The sequence below is a fragment of the Sinocyclocheilus rhinocerous genome, unplaced genomic scaffold, assembly GCF_001515625.1.
Source record: "Sinocyclocheilus rhinocerous isolate Xijiao unplaced genomic scaffold, SAMN03320098_v1.1 scaffold662, whole genome shotgun sequence".
Classification (NCBI taxonomy): Eukaryota; Metazoa; Chordata; class Actinopteri; order Cypriniformes; family Cyprinidae; genus Sinocyclocheilus; species Sinocyclocheilus rhinocerous.
In genome coordinates this window covers 1,287,339-1,306,762 of record NW_015639782.1, presented here as the reverse complement: position 1 = coordinate 1,306,762, position 19,424 = coordinate 1,287,339, and the positions used below count along the sequence as shown (strand labels likewise).

General features: G+C 35.8%; 2 protein-coding genes across 3 annotated transcripts; both read right to left on the bottom strand.

Moving 5' to 3' along the window:
* Window positions 1-1,812: 1,812 nt before the first annotated feature.
* Window positions 1,813-7,723, bottom strand: cnot7 (CCR4-NOT transcription complex, subunit 7). 2 transcript variants are annotated; one of them, XM_016567722.1, is made up of 7 exons: window positions 7,574-7,723; window positions 6,121-6,324; window positions 3,951-4,144; window positions 3,598-3,759; window positions 3,223-3,367; window positions 2,192-2,302; window positions 1,813-2,072 (listed from the first exon to the last, which is right to left on the bottom strand). In XM_016567722.1, exons 2-7 carry the CDS (start codon window positions 6,235-6,237, stop codon window positions 1,941-1,943), a joined length of 861 nt encoding a protein of 286 aa, XP_016423208.1. In that variant the 5' UTR covers window positions 6,238-6,324; window positions 7,574-7,723; the 3' UTR covers window positions 1,813-1,940. The 2 variants fall into 2 exon arrangements, with proteins under 2 accessions (XP_016423208.1, XP_016423209.1); XM_016567723.1 differs by having other exon boundaries at window positions 7,634-7,723.
* A 381-nt stretch (window positions 7,724-8,104) lies between these two features.
* LOC107751936 (myotubularin-related protein 7-like) lies at window positions 8,105-19,130 on the bottom strand. Its single transcript, XM_016567719.1, has 14 exons — window positions 18,565-19,130; window positions 17,757-17,879; window positions 17,457-17,619; window positions 17,119-17,276; window positions 16,895-17,023; window positions 14,159-14,293; window positions 13,937-14,069; window positions 12,265-12,374; window positions 12,063-12,188; window positions 10,628-10,677; window positions 10,336-10,536; window positions 10,065-10,199; window positions 9,742-9,868; window positions 8,105-9,233 (listed from the first exon to the last, which is right to left on the bottom strand). Exons 1-14 carry the CDS (start codon window positions 18,586-18,588, stop codon window positions 8,874-8,876), a joined length of 1,974 nt encoding a protein of 657 aa, XP_016423205.1. The 5' UTR covers window positions 18,589-19,130; the 3' UTR covers window positions 8,105-8,873.
* Between the last annotated feature and the right edge of the window lie 294 nt (window positions 19,131-19,424).

The following is a 19,424-nucleotide window of genomic DNA, read 5'->3' as shown; positions in this document are numbered from 1 at the left end:
GAAATGCCAAGACTTGTGGTGTGTTGTCTGTTTTGTAGTTTTTATGGAACTGTCTGTTGTTTATTTTGTGATTAGGTTCACACACACCACATTCAAAAATAAACTGTGATACAAGTTTTCTTCCGGTTCTTGCTTTTGTGTATGTAGATTGTTGTTGCAGCTTTTGTTCTCTTTGAGAGTATGTGAAACTCTGCTGGCTGTTTGTGTTGGTAGCTTGATGTGTTTTCATATAAATTCAGACTCTGTATGACAACACCATTGAATGAGATGCCTTGATGAGCGTTACTGTAAGATAAATAAAGTGATATTTTATTAAGTTCTACAGTGTTGTTCTGGTATTGTTTGTCTAACACTTACAGCTATAGCATCTGTCCATTAAAGGAATATTTCACCTAAAAATTAAAATTTGCTGAAAATGTATTCATCCTCAGGCCATCCAAGATGTAGGATGAGTTTGTTTCTTCATTGGAACTGATTTGGCGTAACATGTATTTTAGCCAGTTGAGATGGTAAAAATGTCTTAAGGACGGATTTATTGTAAGCACACAGCTGAGACCTTAATTGATGGACTGGAGTTATATTAATTACTTGTGGATTATAGTGGTTTTTATCAGGTGTTTGGACTTTCTGACGACACTCATTCACTGCAGAAGATCTATTGGTGATGCTAAATTTCTTCAAACCTGTTACGATGAAGAAACAAACACATCTCCATCTTGGGTGGACTGAGGGTCCATTAGTAAGTTTTGATTTTTTGGGGTGAACTATTCCTTTAAGAAAAGTGCAATAAAACTTTTAACAGCATAAATCTGAACAGATTTTGGATATGTTAGAAAAATCTGGCTTTTATTTCCAAATGCTCTAAAAACAGTCTCTTTATATTGCATAATACCAGTGTGGATACTGTACACATCAAGATGATGGACAAACAGGAGGGAGGTTACGAGCTACCAAAATCATTCACCAAATCAGACATTCAAAAAAAAAAAAAAGGACAAGCTGCATTCATGCGATTCACATATCTATAAAAGCTCAGAGTAGTTAACACAGCATTTATTCAAAAATGTTTCAGTACATGCAGCAGATCTAGGCGACACAGAATTGTAAAGCAATACAATACAAAAAAAAGAGGAAAAACCCAAACATCACAAACTGCACCATTCAAAAACCAGCACACTACAAGTAAAACTAATTCCACTGATACTGAGCACTTGAGTTGGCTAAGATTTCTTTTAAGAGGCATTATTTCTTAAATGAATAAAAGGCTTTGATCTTCTTTGATACTAAAATACTACAAAACCTTTAAATCTCTTTTAAAAATGAAAATGGAAAGACAATCTTGATCCAGAAGTACGAGGTGACCTCAGTTCACTTAAATAGTGGCAGTTACATCATCACTCTTAATTTACTTGTGTGGTAAAATCTGTGCTAACCCAACATAAAGGGTAAAATCAGTGCGAGGCTTTGCTTTACAATTAAGTGCCTGTATTGACCTGTGTGTCTGTGAGATCCTCCATCTGTCTACAGCTATTGCAAAGTGTGAGAAATCAGTACTCCTGTGATCAGGGAATGACAGTTCACGTAGGTGACTGGTGTACTCGGTTTCGCCAAATTAGTCGAACTAAACAACCGTACACGAGAAGAAATTAATGCAATAAATTAACGATAAAAAAGAACATAAAAAGTAGCTTAATATTAAGGCTGAGCTGTGGGGGGGAAAACTAAAACACCAAATGGTTCCCCTTCTTTAACCATAAAAGATGAACATTGTGTGAAAAGATTTAACCCAGAGAAGGCAACAAAGGGAAGAAGTTCTGTCGGATGGGAGCTTTAAAGTGCAAAATCCTATCAAATCCTTCATGAAAAACAAAACAACAACTAAAAACCCATGTTTTGAGCCCTGTATATGAGGTTGTTTATGGTGAGGGATTCTTGTTGTGTCATGACTGCTGCTTGTTTGCCTCCTCCTCGTAAGCGTTTCCAGTGCCGTTCTGGACATAGGATGAGCCTGAACCCAGTCCATACAAGTGACCACAATACTTTGCATCATCAATGTGATCCTCAAAAAACATCTGCAACGACAACGATGTTACAGTCAGTACCAATGCTGCATTCGGTGCCACTTTAAAAGATTCTTTGTGATTTTTAATATGCATAGCACTTTGATGTTTTTTTCCAGCTGAAGGCACACCTCTCTCATCTTGAAAAAAGCCATTCCTGTGAGGAGTGAGTCAGAGCCTGCCTGATGCTGAGGTCCAATTCTCTCCAGCTCAAGCTGCTCTGCCACCTCCTGCAGACCACCCTGCACATCACATGACAGAAATCAGGCACAAATTCCTTCTATTCACACAGACTGCTACAAATTAAAGTGACCCCTGATATAATTCAAATACGTGGGTTTGTAAGGATACGTATCAGCCAGTGTTGTTATCTTTTAACTAAAACTATTAAAATAGTTTTCAGTAACTGACATAAAGCTGAAGTCAAATAAATTTTTTTATAAAAAAACGAAAAAGAAAAAAAAAAAACATGAAACCAACAAATGTTGCCTTGGCGATTAAATGAAATAAATTTGTTGAAGTACTACTTAAACTAGAACTGAGGTCAAAATAAAGCTAAATAGAAATATTGTACTAATAAAAATTACAAAAGCGAATAAAAATATTAAAATAAAATGAAAATAAAAAATAACAGCTAATTCAAAATAATAATTTTTCATGTGATTCATTGTTTTTTGTTCCTCAGACTAAACTAAAGCTAAATAGAAATATAAAAATGAATACAATTGACAAGCACAAAATTACTAAAACTAAAAATACAAAAATATTTATAGTGTAAAAGCATATATAAAGTAAAATCACACTGATCAATTCTGAATATTTTTGCTATATAAATTTAAAAAATGAAGGGATTATTGTAGATCATGTTGTCTTTTTTGAGTCTTTTTCTGTTGTTTAATGGACTCACCAAAAAACAAAAAACTAAAAAACAATAACTCACTTTGTAAAGCCTGTATTTCTAATGACAATATCTTCATGCACATTTCCAAATGCTAAAATACCTTGTTTGTCTCTTTGCTTATAAAGGTTGTGTTCTTTGTTAAAATTAAAAAAAATTATTTTGGGATAAACACAATGATGTGAGCTGTGATTACATTGTCCTAACAAAAAATTGTATTTCTAATGACAATATCTTCATGCACATTTCCAAATGCTAAAATACCTTCAAGTTCTTACAGCTCTTCATGAGGTATTTCACATCATAAATGATGGGAAAAAATAAACGAAGAATCTCGAAGAAGTCAACCTCTTCCTCTGGCAATTTCGAGTTCGACAAATTTTTAATCAAGTAGCCAAAGTCATAGCCACTGTTTGGGAAAAAAAAGAAGAAAAAAAAAAGAGACAAAAATTAGCTTGAAAATAGTATAATTCATTGAACCACAGTTTTAGACTTGTACTATAATAAACCACAAAAGAGAAACACATTTTTAAACAGTACTGTACATTTTCCCAAGCTGTGAAGAATCTGGAGTTGTGGTTTAAATCACCACTGAAACACTGTATTCATTTCACTATGTGAATATTACTGTAAGATTACCTATGGAATGAGAGCCACTTGACCCCCTCACAAAGCACCACACCTGAGGTCATAAGCAGCTCAGCAAAGTACAGAGTCTCAATCCCCTCCTCCTCATGCTTCTTAAACTGGATACCTGACGAAGTGAGCAACTCAATGGAATCCTGTGCATACATGTCTTCCCTGCAAAAGACAGTACCGCTGGTGTAATGTCCAGCTTTCATAAAGAATCACATGATGGCTATGGATACACCTGAAGACAAGAAAAGTCATCTTCAACATGGACTTGTGTACATAAAAGTGTGATCATGGATTGATGCGTTGTTGTTTAAAATATGCGTCATACCTCTTAAATTACAAAGTGCAATGCTTACGTGAGGTTAAATTTGAAGTTGAACTGCCATGTTGACGTCCCTGGAGGGTATTCACCCTGTTCGTTCATAAATGTAAGGCCAAGCTGGATGATCTTTAACAAGTCAACATTACACCGCAGCAGCTGGTACTGGTAATCAGCATTGCTTCTAAATTCACCGATTGGTCTTGCAACTACACCTGGAAACTCTGTGTCCTACAAATGCAGCGAAATGCATTATGGTTGTTATGGTTATTTGTATATTTATAGCACAGTATCAAAAAAAGGGATGTGTTTAGACAGGCAGAAAATATCTGATTTTTGGCCTATCAGACTAAAAATCTCTTTAAATAAAGAGCAATTTTGTTATGTGCTTCTGTCATTTTTATTAGTTTAAAATTAGTGCTGTCAATCAATTAAATTTTTTTATTTCATACTTTTCTGAAATTAATCGAGATTAATCCCACCTAACATTCAAGTTTTTAAATATACTTTTATATTGCAATAATTTCACATTCAATTTTCAAATTAACATAGAAACAAAGAAGACACTATGTTTTTAATATTTGTTTAATGACATCTTTTTTATCTTTACTGAAGGCGAGTATCACTGATACCAGTACTACTGATGTCTCTAGGAAATTGTTTTTTCCCCTAATATTTAACTATTGACTTTTGCCATTCAACATTACAATATAATTGAGACCTATCAATTTTAACATTTATTAGACTTCTAATTTAAGTGAACTTAAAACACTCTTCACATAAACCCATTATAATAAATGTCATATTTAGCTACCTGTGCCCTTCAGCAAGTAGAATATTAAATATACAGAAACTGATAAAGTTATCAAACACTAAATTCTAAATTAAATATAGATGAATCAGTTAAAACTACAAAAGTTATTGATTTGCTCTTTTGTCTTTGATTAAAAGACATCACAGCAGCTTGGTTATTAGTTTTTTTTTGGCTGCTTTTACTTTAAGAGCTGCTGCTGCTGAACATGATGCGGATCTGACACGCATCATATTTTCTCACAACTCTTTACCTTTTCTGACCCACTTCAGGTCTTAAAGTATCTACCAACGAGCTGACGAGTTGAATCGGGTGTGTTAGATGAGGGCTGCCCCAGGACAGTTTTGAAAACCACTGCATTTCAGAGACATGTTATTAAATGTGATTCATATATTACAAATACTTACATGCAAGCACAGTTTTAAGGCAGCTTTAATCGCCTTTTTGATAACTTCATGACAGTATAACGGCGGACAGGACAGGAAAATTTGTTTTTATTTACACATGGCCTGACAGCATCTCGTCTGACCATGGTTCACTGTTGTTCTACTGAAGCTCTCTCGTCACCCGTGCCTTTTATTTTGTGTTCGTTTGACTAGCGCCTGGCGCTGAGGTGAAGTTGTAGAGCGCTTCTGAAAAGTCTCCCGTTTGATGTGGTAGTCTCTGCATCTAAATAAACGCAATTCTTGTCAAGAAAAAAGAAACAGAAACAGCAGTTGTGAGTGGGGTGGCCAACCCTAGCTCCACCCCTGTGTTAATTGCATTAAATATTTTTAACGCGTTCAACTGAAAAAAATTAATCGCCTGCGTTAACACGCTAATTTTGACAGCACTACTAGTTTGCTGCCAGAGACATTTTTACATCTATCTATATTTTATTTCAATTATCAAAAATGTAGATTTAATTTTTTTTACAGTAACAAATCTGGAACAGTCAGACTGGATTTCAAATTGGTTTATTTTTTTTATCATTCAGGATGCAATGTGACTAATGCCATTCACAAAGAGTAGTAGCGTCTACAGCTGTCAAAATTCACTCATTTTGCTCACGTTATTGTGTATTAAATCTACACAACGAACAAGCAATTTTTGACTCAATATGATTTGCTGTAATGCCTTTGACTTGACTTTGTTTTTGTTGTCTGATGTGTCTCATGATTGAAATTCTCCCGTTTTTCCTGTCCTCTCTTTCCACAATGACAGCAGTTCTATTATGTCTCTTGCCAACAGGCTGACACTTAAATCATTACTATGGCAAGTGACATAGACCTACCGGATATTAACTGCACTGTCTGAACATACGGATTACAACTTACAAAATGATAGTCAGTTCTAGATCACATTTGAAAAATGAAACTGGATTGATTTGAATAAAGCATTAAGAGTTCAAACTCACCATTGCAATGTAGTTGAATTTTCGGGTCACCTGTCGGATCCTCTTCATCTCCTCATCCAGGTTGCTGGCCCAAACTTCACATATTCTTTGACTATGATCCACAATGGCTGCGGGCATAGTTCCAGGTTCACGGCATCAAAACCAAAAAAACACTCCCCAGTGTATATTCTCATGAAATAATAGTTGCTTGTTCCCTCTTTTTACCTGAAAAAAAACAAAAACAAAACATCACAATCAGACAATCAGGAAGGTGCTGATTTAAAACAAATCACTTTATTGTCATTAAACCATAAACAAAAAGGTAACAAAATACAAAAGACCATTTACAAATGCGCAAAAAAAAAACCCAACAACTTCAAATTGCAGAGTAAATGGAAGAAAATATATTAAATGTCTCTCTCGCTCTATATATATAACATCAACATAAGAAGCTGTCCCATTAAAGTATGACCAAATTGTTTATTTTTGAACAAAATTGTATTTTCTGCAATGGTCAATAACAGGTCTGCATATATTTTCAAAAATATTTTGATTAGATTTGATTTGATGGACTTTATAAATCCCACACCGGGGAAATTCCCTTACTACAGCAGCTTCAGATCCACACACAAAAACACTACATGTATCTATGGTTTGTGGATAATTCTTCTGTCATGGCCTGGCTGACTGACTTTGGTAAATCATTAGTCGTGTCTTTACTGACTTCAAACTAGATATTAGATTAGCTCATCCTTATCATTCCAGACAGCATCATGAGGACTATAAACACAGGGAGATTTTCATATGCTTCAGCCTTAGTAAACATGACTACTCATCTACTATTCTTGCTTCATGAAAGCATTGAAAGGACAATCATTCAGACACACACACACACACACAAAACAACAACTGTAGAACTGTGACTAAACATTATAAGTGCTAGATGAGACTAAATGGTCGCAGGCTAACAGGAGCAGCAATCACTTCAATATGCCAGCAAAACAAGTAAGAAGATTGGTCGTGTGCCAAAAAAATGCTTTTAAACATACATGCCTATTAAAGTGCCTTTCTAACCTATTATATGTCGTTTTATGTCATTAAGCTAATAAATGTCCAAATCATTTATTGTAAGTTGAAGTGCCTTTCTAACCTATTATATGTCGTTTTATGTCATTAAGCTAATAAATGTCCAAATTTATTGTAAGTTGGCAGGTTATCAGCACTAGCTAGCACAACATCTGCTAAACAACTAAAACAAAAACCGCAAACGTCCTGAAATCATGTCTACAGTCAGCTTTTGTAGTTTTCTTTTTTTGTTGTTGTAAATAATCCCTCTTGTAAGATGTGAATGATGCTGTTTGGTGTCGGGGTGAATGTTTATTTATGTATGTGGCTAGCGTGTTAGCTAGTAGCCTAGCCACAAAAGTTTGTCCTGTTATTATGATCAAAGTTCACTTTTTCTGTCAGGACTTACCTTTCCTCAAACAAGGCAGTTACACTTAAAGCGTATACTGCTTCTGTAATACAAAATCACCTTGTTTAGAAAGGACTGGGACCTTGCTCTTTACTTTTATATAGTTTTATTGGGCTAACACCGATATCAACAACCAGCTGCCACCTCTGAACTACATCACAGCGCTCCAGCGCAGCGTGACGTCACGACACGACGACGCGTGACATTTGAACTCTTTGTGAGATTTTATATATTGTGTGCATATATATATATATATATATTTGAATTCTTTAAAGAACTCTTAAGACTCTTCTGTGGTAAGACTCTTCTATGGTGTAATAAGATAATACAGTTTAGATCATTTCAGAATTTCATGTGTTGCAACCCTCTTTGAATGTTTTGTTTGTCTCTTTGCTTATAAAGGTTGTGTTCTTTGTTAAAATTTTAAAAAATTATTTTGGGATAAACACAATGATGTGAGCTGTGATTACATTGTCCTAACAAAAAATAAAATAAATAATATTGATAAAACTAGATCTCTCAATTTCCAGAAATGCCTTTATTTATATATATATATACTGTATCAACATTACACATCTCGTGACAAAGTGAGAGGTTAAGACATGGCAATAGGTGAGGAAATCTGCAATATGGATCTAAACTGACCTAAATCTGAGAACTGTCTCCATTAATCCTTCAAAATAATTTAAGAAAACATTAATTTCCTAAATGTATACATTAGTATTAATATATTTTTTGCTTCACTCAATGCTTATTTGGTCTGGTTTCTTTTGGTTCTTTGCGTTTCTTGGAATTTGTTTTTTAACAAACAACAAAGATCATTGTGCCAGACAAATGTTTTACACTATGTAAACTATCCAAGGACCGTCCGAATCCACTAAGAAATAAATAGCTTTAAATAAGTACTTTCTAATGTAAATATCACATTCATTTCACAATAAACAGAATTTTCAGATATTCATGTTATTCAAGTGCACAAAGTGCAAAAAAAATTAAGATCAGATAATTTATTGCACACAAGTATTTAATATTTGAAAGAATTCATGCTAATGAGAAATTATAAATATATACTAGATTAAAATATCACTCTTTATATAGTACACCTGTATTACACGTTCAGACAGAAAGACATACTTCTGTAATGCCAGACACATGAGACACATGTCCACATTGTCCAATATCTTTGCATAATTTGAAATACCACACTCCTATCTTGATCACATACAGCAGATCAAGTAGATCACATACAGTTGATCAGGTACAGTAATAGCTTTTTCTTCTTGCTAAATTTTGCATTTGTTCACGCTCTGTTGGGGCCAGTCTCATCCGAATCAGGATCCTTCACGCTGTCCTCACTTGGCAAGGACTCTTCACCAGAAGAATGGGAGCTGAAATCTGCCACTCCTGACTCCTGGTCACTATTGTCAGCATCAGAGCTTTTTGGTTTGTCTCCAAACAGGCAAAGCTCTGCGCTTTCTCTCTCTCCTTGTTGTAGGGTGAAAACATTGGGAGCACCACCTATAAAGCCACCGATGTAATCCTGAGGAGTATTGGCCAGGCTTGTATCTAAAGGTAACGACCACAGGGCCTGCTTGCTCTCCAACACACCCTTTTGCATGTAAAGGGTTTTTGCACGCTCCTTATCCAGAACAGCCAGTTTCTGCAAAGGTAAAATACTTGATCACTGAAGTTAAAAAGGCAGACTTTGTGTGGATGAAAATTCTGCATTTGTAGAACACGCATATTTAAAGGAACATGCATAATAAAATTCATCAAAAAATGATTAACAGTTACTGAAATCTTACTCAATCTCAGGCCATCCGAGATGTAGATGAGTTTGTTTCTTCATCGAAATTTAGCATTACATCATTTGCTCACCAATGGATTATTACTTGTGGATTATTGTGATGTATTTATCAGGACTCTCATTCTGACGGCACCCATTCACTGCAGAGGATCCACTGGTAAGCAAGTGCTAAATTTCTCAAAATCTGCTACGATGAAAAAACAAACTCATCTTGGATGGCCTGAAGGTGAGTACATTTTCAGCACATTTTCATTTTTGGGTGAACTATTCTTTTAAGTAAACAAGGTGGTCTTCACAATTTCATTGTGATTTAAAAGAGATTCAAATCAAATGATTTTTAAGCAAATATATGGTGTTCTACCTGCTCACAGAGAGCCAGATCTTCCTCAAGTTGTTGCGTTTCTTCTTTTACAGTCATCAGACAATCTAGCTCAGACTGACGTGGGTGCAACTCACGATCAAAACGATTATACAACCTTCTCCAGTATCTAAACACAGAAAAGACAAACAATCTTTGCAGTTAAACAAACATAAATACCATAGATCAGTTACTCTGACTTTTAAAAACAAATGAATACTTAGGACTAAAGAGAAAAACTGCATGATAAAGAGAATAAAAATATGTATTATTAGTGTATATTTCATTGTGGAGAAGAAAAAACAATTTAACATGTTATGACATACTTAAAACAGTAGGGGGCAGTTCTGGGCCTTAGAAGTCCCTGATTCTGGCTCTGATCAGGTTTGAACAGAGGGTTCATGAAATCCAGCTTGTTCTCCCATAAATGAGGCCATATGGAATGAGTTTTCTCTTTGATGCTACAGAAAAACAAAACAAAAAAACACATGCAATAAAACGTGTTCAATACATGCAGAGAATACTGACATACCCCGTATCATACATTTTGGCAAATTAAGTTTTGACATCATGCCATCAAATACACAGGACAATTACCACAGATCTTTCCTCTCCTTCTGGCTGTTACAAATGAAGTTGCCATAGTGACAGGAGTAGATGTGGTTGTGGATGCTGATTAGAAACTTCTCATTGTACTCAAAATAACAGGGAAACTGTTCCATAAGCTGCCATAAACAGTCCAGGAACTGGTCTATGACAGGTGACACTTCCTTTGCTTCTCCATCAAGATGACCACATCTGAAACGCCATAAAGTCACTTACATTTAGAATGAGCACTTTTGAGCTAATACATCAGAAAACCTCTGTAAATTATTCAATGGAGGCCGACCTGTGTGAAAACTTGTGTCCAAAAGAAACCCAGTCTTTCTCAATCAGCACCTACACATAAAATAAACAGAATAAAATACCACTCCAAAATAAGATCAGTAAGCTCTTTTTAAAAAAAGAAATCAATACTTTGACTCGGCAAGGATGAATTAAATTGATCAATAGTGACAGTAAAGACATTATATTTCAAATAAATACTGTTCTTTTAAACTTTCTATTCACCAAAGAAAAATAATCAACATTGATAATAAAAAGAAATGTTTATTGAGCACCAAATCAGCATATTAGAATGATTTCTGAAGGATCATGTGACAATAAAGACTGGAATAATGATGCTGAAAAAGAGGTATTTTGATGCAGCCTTGGTGCAGGCCTTCTTTAAAAAAAACATTAAGAAATCTTACCAACCCCAAACTTTTGAAAGCTAGTGTACTTGTGAACTGTTTAAAGGCAAAATGTCAATTCTGATGTTAAGATTCTTCCTCTGATCCCAGTTTCATAAGCAGAAACCAACTATGAGTAAGTCATTTGTAAGCTCACTTCCTAAAGACATTATATTTCAAATAAATACTGTTCTTTTAAACTTTCTATTCACCAAAGAAAAATAATCAACATTGATAATAAAAAGAAATGTTTATTGAGCACCAAATCAGCATATTAGAATGATTTCTGAAGGATCATGTGACAATAAAGACTGGAATAATGATGCTGAAAAAGAGGTATTTTGATGCAGCCTTGGTGCAGACCTTCTTTAAAAAAAACATTAAGAAATCTTACCAACCCCAAACTTTTGAAAGCTAGTGTACTTGTGAACTGTTTAAAGGCAAAATGTCAATTCTGATGTTCCCAGTTTCATAAGCAGAAACCAACTATGAGTAAGTCATTTGTAAGCTCACTTCCTAAAAAAAAAATCCACTGGCACTTTCACAACATTGATCTATTTGTGTGAGCATCCTGATCATGTTGCTTTGTTGATCAATAAAAGGCAGGAACTGCTGGTAAAACCTGCTTGAAAACAAGCAATATTTCAGCAATTCTATTTAGTGCTAGTTGTGCATTAAATGACACTTCATCGTTGTAAATGGGTCACAAATTAATTCTATGCATCTGCACATACTGTACCTTCTGTTACCAGTGTATCAGGAAGTGAGATGGTATTCTCAGACTGAACTAATCTGTGCTAGAAAGTATGTTCTTCCTTTTATGTTGACCCCATATGAGGGTAAATTTCTAAGAAGATATGATATTCCAAACTGAGCCCGGCTATTGAATGAAACCTCTCCAGCAGAGATCCAGCCAGAGTCAATCCTTATGATTAAATGAGTAAGACCCACACAGGCAGCCTGTCAGTTATGCATCTTCTTACACTGTGAACTCTGTGACTTGTACTTTCGGAGTAAAGTTTACAAGCTACAATGCAGCATGCTCTCGTTTACCATCAGTCCCTTGAGGGTCCTGTAGTAAGGGTCCAGAAGCACACTGGCCACAGAGCACACCTGAGCCGTCCTATCCCAGCCATCAGAACAATGAACCAAGACGCTGACCCCTTCCTCTGCCACGGCCTGTGCACGTGAGAACATGAAATCAGTACCAGAGCACCCACGCATGGGCTGAAGAACTCTCAAAGGGATCTTTTACCTTAGATATGAAGATTCCAGCCTCCATGATCGATTTGATGTGTCTCAACCAGTCTGAATTTTCAAGCCCCATGAGAAATTCTCCCATGGAGGGAGAACGCAGTGCCGAAACTAAAAAAACGACAACAGACATTTTGAGAAGATCCAGACAAATTCACTGCTAAAGTTAAGTTTATATACGATCTGATGAAAACCAGGAGCTTTATTGAGAATTTACAATAGGGAACTGATATGAGGAATATTTTTGGATATCCGTAGTTTAGAGACTTCTTCTTTAAAGTGCTCAATATTTACTTTGGCTTTGCAGAGAAAGCTAGTGACTCATATGTAGCGTCCTCTGTGAGTGCCCTCTTTATTTATGTTACTTAAAATATGCATAACTGATAAATTGGCTTGATGACAGTTCTGTCTTATGGCTCATTAGTTATTATGACAACCAAATGAATTTGTATTTCTAAAAGTGGCATTGATTCTTTTTCTCCAAACAAACATAAACATTCTCTGAGAGCACTGAAACTTTGATATGCCAACAGTTCAAATGTGATAAGAGTATTTAAGGGCTGGTGACGTCCCATGAGAACACTCCAGATGAGGGCTCAAGCCAATATACTGACAAACCTGGTCACTCTTGGTGGCAGAGACCAAACTAACTGTACAGTATTTTAAGGAAACTGCCATTCTAGGAAGAATCAAGCGTGTTGTAATTAGATCTCAAACAGCCGCAGAGTCTCTGCTGGAATTATTCGACCAGATGACTCCCTAGTGTTTTCTGAGTCAAAATGCTATCACACCCAGTACCACTATTATTTCTTCAACACTGGAAGATTTCATTCTCACGCCCTCCTTTTCTCAATCAGGGCAAAAGGGTCTCCGATCGTCAAGTCAACAAAACAAAAATAGGCGAGGAATAAAACCCAGATGGATTCAAAGCACCCCTACAACACAATCTGCTTTGCCAAGAAACTCTCCTGTGGTACAATCAATGGTTCACTGCAGAACATTGTTATAGACAATAAAATGCTAAGTGGTCTTAAGTCTTGGTTTTTTAAATGCACTATGGGAAGAAATGAAGGAGAGCTGCTACTGGGTCAAGCTGGTCTACACTCCTAAAAACAGTTTTGGCATCCATGGTTGCATGAGATCTTTAACCTTTTCCAAAAGGATCTTTATAGTGTAAAAAGGTTCTGCAGAATATTAAAATGTTCTTCACATTAAGGGAAAAAAAGGTTTCTTTTAAAATCTGTTAACTGAAATGTTCTTCGGGGAACCAAAAATAGTCTCTCTATAGCACTACTGCAAAAAAAAAAACCTTTTGAAACCTTAACAGAAGGATCTCCCGGAGCATAATACTACAACTGAAATGTTCTTCGGGGAACCAAAAATAGTCTCTCTATAGCACTACTGCAAAAAAAAAACCTTTTGAAACCTTAACAGAAGGATCTCCCGGAGCATAATACTACAGTGGTTTATATGGTGAAATTCATTTTCTCAAGGTTTCTTTTAAAATCTGTTAACTGAAATGTTCTTCGGGGAACCAAAAATAGTCTCTCTATAGCACTACTGCAAAAAAAAAAACCTTTTGAAACCTTAACAGAAGGATCTCCCGGAGCATAATACTACAATGGTTTATATGGTGAAATTCATTTTCTCACTTAATAATATGGAGACAATACCCTCTATGAGTTTCTGCTGACTGTTCCTCATCACATGGATGTTTTCAATGCCGATGAACTGGAACTTAATGTTGCAGTAGTTGTCCTCATTTTCGTAGCCTTTGCCCGCAGCTCGGTTTGCCATTGCATTTAGCTGGAAATAAATGAGAGTCTTACATAAAGTGTCTTTCATATGCAATTTTGCTATCTGGTCCATCATATACTGATATAAAGTGGACTGACCTTGGGTCTGGTGTCTACAACATACATGAATCTGCTGCCAGGATTAGACTTCATGATGGCCTGCAGCATTTGCTCGTCCTCCAGGCAGCGAGCACTGAAGCCAGAGAGAGGCTGACTGCTGCGACATATTGTGGCCTAAAAAAAATACATTGTATGAATAGGTGTTAGCATATGTTGGTATCCTGTGGTGTCATGTTTTTTTTGTTTTTTTTAATGGGCACAAGTATTGGTCCTTGTTCATTAGGAACCCTAGAAAAGATAAGTCATGACAAATAAGTGTTGGACAAAATAGTTTTAGTGGTACAGTGTTTCTTTAGTGTGAAAGTGGTGCTTAAAAAAAAAAAACATCTAAAATATAGAAATATATGTATTTATTAATTATTAATATGTACACAAATAAATATTTAAATGTAATTAATAAATAAAAAAGTTTTTAATGTTTTCCAAGTAGTAAAATTGTGCATTGTACAGCCTCAAAGTAATTCCCAGCCTGGTCCTTTCATGCTTGATAAATAAATTCAGCTTTCTGAACAAATGGGAAAGGGGCCCAAGCATTTAAAAATTAAAAAATAAAATAAATAAGAAATAAAATTTAATTTAATAAAATATTATAAAATATTATATTTTAATATAGTTGTAAAAATTTAAATAAAAATATTAATTCTAAATTATATTTTAATACTTTCCATTCAAATAAACTCTGCTCAATCGAGTAAAATGCAATAATTCAGCCTAAGAGTAATTCCCAGTCTGATCCTGTCATGCTCGATTAATAAATTCAACTTAAAGAGCAGAAGATCACACTGTCCTCTCTGTGGAATGGGCACTTCATGAGAATTTGGCCCTGGTCTCATAAAACTCTAAAGGCTGAGCTTGTATTATTACTTTTTTAGACACTGGTCTAATCATATTTTGGGGTTAACGAACCATGAATGGGGGAGATATTAAACTATAACTGACCCCTTTGGGCCTCACCAGCATGATCCTTATGTGGAAGTCACACGCAAGTTTCTCCATGTGGTTTGAATTCGTGTGTCCAAAAGAAAACACAGAGACTCCGTGGGGAATATTTGACCTCAATGAAATGAAATGTCTTTTAAAAGAGTGCCGAACCCAAGAGGGTGCAGAAAGAACTTGACCTTGCTTTTAAAATATCCATTATTGCTGTAAATCACAATGCACGCACATGCTGCATGACACATTTAGTATCTAGCCATGGTAAATGAACTACAATTTAATGTTTAACTGACTGCAAGTTTGAGTTGGGAGAAGAACAGTGCACTTTCTTTGTAAAGAAACCAAATCAAGTTGGAGTTTAATGCAAAATCAAGCTGCATCACATTAATGGTTCATCAGAAATTAGGTATCTATATATATATATATATATATATAAGAACACTCAAGTCTCAAGAACACTGTGTTCTTGAACCTTGAACTCGCATCCTCAATCCGATGACAAAATATTTGGCAGGCAAGGACATATGAAGGACAAGACAAAATTCTCCACAGCCTCTTTAAAAAAGGCAGATGAATACTAAGACTGCAGAGAGAATGTGCCAGATGTGCAGCCAGACTCACATGGTTTTCCTTGCAGTAGTATGACAACGTGGGAAATCGACCTCTGCTACGAAACTTTGAGCTCCCTATGATGACAGGGAGGGTGACGGATTGAGGCACAAACAAGTCAGCTGGGTAAGTATCACACACCTGTGTTACAAGAAGAAATGTTGTGCATTAAAAAAACAAACACTTACATAATATATTGATTGTATTTACGTAGTGATGGTTGGTGATATACTAACTCTGTACTCTCGGTTGATTGGGGTGACATGCCATAGCTTATTTGGAAGTCCCATTCGACTGTACTCAGCCTTCAGATCTAAAAAGTCCCATGAGTGCTCCCGTTCAGCTTTGTCGACATTGGGATTGAAGGAAAAACAATACAACTCTTCATATTTTTCTGCAAGTCAGAAAACAAAAACATGGTACACTGAAATAAGCATAACAGTGTATTAAAGAACAGTCTATTTAATTACTTTTGAAAACTGTATTAAATACACAAATGCTGATTTGTCTGCAATGATATCGTTATCACAGTATATTTCTAAAACAATGCCAAAATGCATGCTAGGTGACCCACCTGGCCTGGAGAGACGTGAGAGTGAAATGTAAACATTGTGGCAGTCGCTCTCTTGAGAAATGATAAACTGCATGACCTGAAAGTTCTTGCAGTGGATTAATAAAGGGTATCCGCTCTGAGATGCTTTATGCTTTACAACGTTACACACCAAACTGTGCAGAACCTGTGAAAAACAAACATAAAGTGTCAGTTATTGTGCTTATAAAAAGACAATTAAAGTAGTACATATTTAGAACACAGAAATTCTGCACAATGACATTCCAAAAATGCCAAACGCTAGTTTACACATCAGACACTTACCCACAGCTCACTTCTGTCCTCAGATCCTTTACCGACAAAGATAGTGTGTGTGGCTGTCAGGTAGAGCATGCCCACTTGAATTCTTCGAGAAGAACTTCTGTCCACTAACCGGACATTTTCAACCTGTGAAAAATAACCAAGTTAATTAGATAACATTAGTATTAGTGATGCATTAAAATACCAGCTCACAGTCCAGGAAGAAGGAGCAGTTGGAATCTTAGATCCAGCCTCTTTAAAAGAGGCAGATGAATACTACGACTGCAGAGAGAATGTGCCAGATGTGCAGCCAGACTCACATGGTTTTCCTTGCAGTAGTATGACAACGTGGGAAATCGACCTCTGCTACGAAACTTTGAGCTCCCTATGATGACAGGGAGGGTGACGGATTGAGGCACAAACAAGTCAGCTGGGTAAGTATCACACACCTGTGTTACAAGAAGAAATGTTGTGCATTAAAAAAACAAACACTTACATAATATATTGATTGTATTTACGTAGTGATGGTTGGTGATATACTAACTCTGTACTCTCGGTTGATTGGGGTGACATGCCATAGCTTATTTGGAAGTCCCATTCGACTGTACTCAGCCTTCAGATCTAAAAAGTCCCATGAGTGCTCCCGTTCAGCTTTGTCGACATTGGGATTGAAGGAAAAACAATACAACTCTTCATATTTTTCTGCAAGTCAGAAAACAAAAACATGGTACACTGAAATAAGCATAACAGTGTATTAAAGAACAGTCTATTTAATTACTTTTGAAAACTGTATTAAATACACAAATGCTGATTTGTCTGCAATGATATCGTTATCACAGTATATTTCTAAAACAATGCCAAAATGCATGCTAGGTGACCCACCTGGCCTGGAGAGACGTGAGAGTGAAATGTAAACATTGTGGCAGTCGCTCTCTTGAGAAATGATAAACTGCATGACCTGAAAGTTCTTGCAGTGGATTAATAAAGGGTATCCGCTCTGAGATGCTTTATGCTTTACAACGTTACACACCAAACTGTGCAGAACCTGTGAAAAACAAACATAAAGTGTCAGTTATTGTGCTTATAAAAAGACAATTAAAGTAGTACATATTTAGAACACAGAAATTCTGCACAATGACATTCCAAAAATGCCAAACGCTAGTTTACACATCAGACACTTACCCACAGCTCACTTCTGTCCTCAGATCCTTTACCGACAAAGATAGTGTGTGTGGCTGTCAGGTAGAGCATGCCCACTTGAATTCTTCGAGAAGAACTTCTGTCCACTAACCGGACATTTTCAACCTGTGAAAAATAACCAAGTTAATTAGATAACATTAGTATTAGTGATGCATTAAAATACCAGCTCACAGTCCAGGAAGAAGGAGCAGTTGGAATCTTAGATCCGTGCTGGTGCTATCTACTCAACCTCCCTCCCCCCTCCTTCTCCCCATTTTATTTATTTTTACCTATCTATTATTATTTTATATTTATTTATTATGTTATTCATTTTATTTTTTATACATGCTAACCCTGGTTTTGTATATAGTTAAGTTGTGTCACACATGTTGACCATGTTCTATTCTGCAATAATAAAAAAAAAAATAATCACAAAAAAAATACCAGCTCACAAACATATATTAGTGATCATCCCTCTGGTCTGAAATGATACTGCATGTTTTAATTATCTGTGATCAAATAGCAAAACTTAAAATTTTATATGGCTTTTCCGTCATTTTCTTTACATTATAAATAATGTAAACTATAACAGATGAAGGCCCTTGTATTTTTATCCTTGCACATTGGTCTCGGAGTTGAATCCAGCGAATGACTCCATTTACAAGATCACATTAAAGTCACACACTAAATAAAACCAGAATAAAACCTCAAGTTACTAATGCTGAGCACGTGGAAGCAATGCGTGGAGATGTGAGGTACATGTCATGAAAAAGGGAATTATTGGATCATTGAATGGATGCTGGAGATTTACCTTTGGCATTCTGATGTGCTCCATCTCTGACCACTACACCTCCGTGCAGCTCATCAGGGTACAGAAATATTTCTTAGTGTCATTCTAAACGAGTGATATTGTGTTAATTTAAACACAATAATATCTGAAGTATTGTTAAAACGCTGAGCTGCTTTGAATCCTGGTTGATACGGATACATAGGGGCTCCTCCCGTCATCTGTAGTGATTCACCGTAAGGTCTCTGTGCCTCGCTGACCGCTGCTGGGTCCTAAAGCCGAAGAGTTTCGTGGTGTAAGCAAATTAGAAAATGTCTTTTCGCCAAAACTATAATAAGGGTATTCGTGTGAATATATAGCGCATGTATGCCGTTTTCTTAATCTAATGAAATTATGTTTTACTCCAGTGAATATTTAGGTGATGTTTGAAGTCCTGGATACAAAAAAAAAACATTTCCATTGTTGACGCCCAGGAAAAGAGATAGAACTTGACTTGTATGTGGGGTTGACACACTAAAAAAAAAAAATAGGGTAAGTTGTCACAGCAATGTAGTTGCACAAAAGATGTTTTCAAGTCTTCGGAAGAAACATCATGTTAGAACTATTACAGAAGTTATTGGCATATAGGAGGAAACCTGTTTTTATACGACAGTTCAATAAACAGGAAGTTAATTTTGAGTAAATGACATTTTAGATACAGTTTGTCAGTCACTTTGTCAATGTTTACCAATGAAAATAGCTCTAAAGCCACTATTAACCGATCCATTACAACACCCAACAATATTTGTCTGTTTTTTTTTTTTGTTACTAAATGAATTATGGTTTTTAACAAATGACTTATTCAGTAGCTACATTTACATGCAACCAAACAATTAGTAATAGTA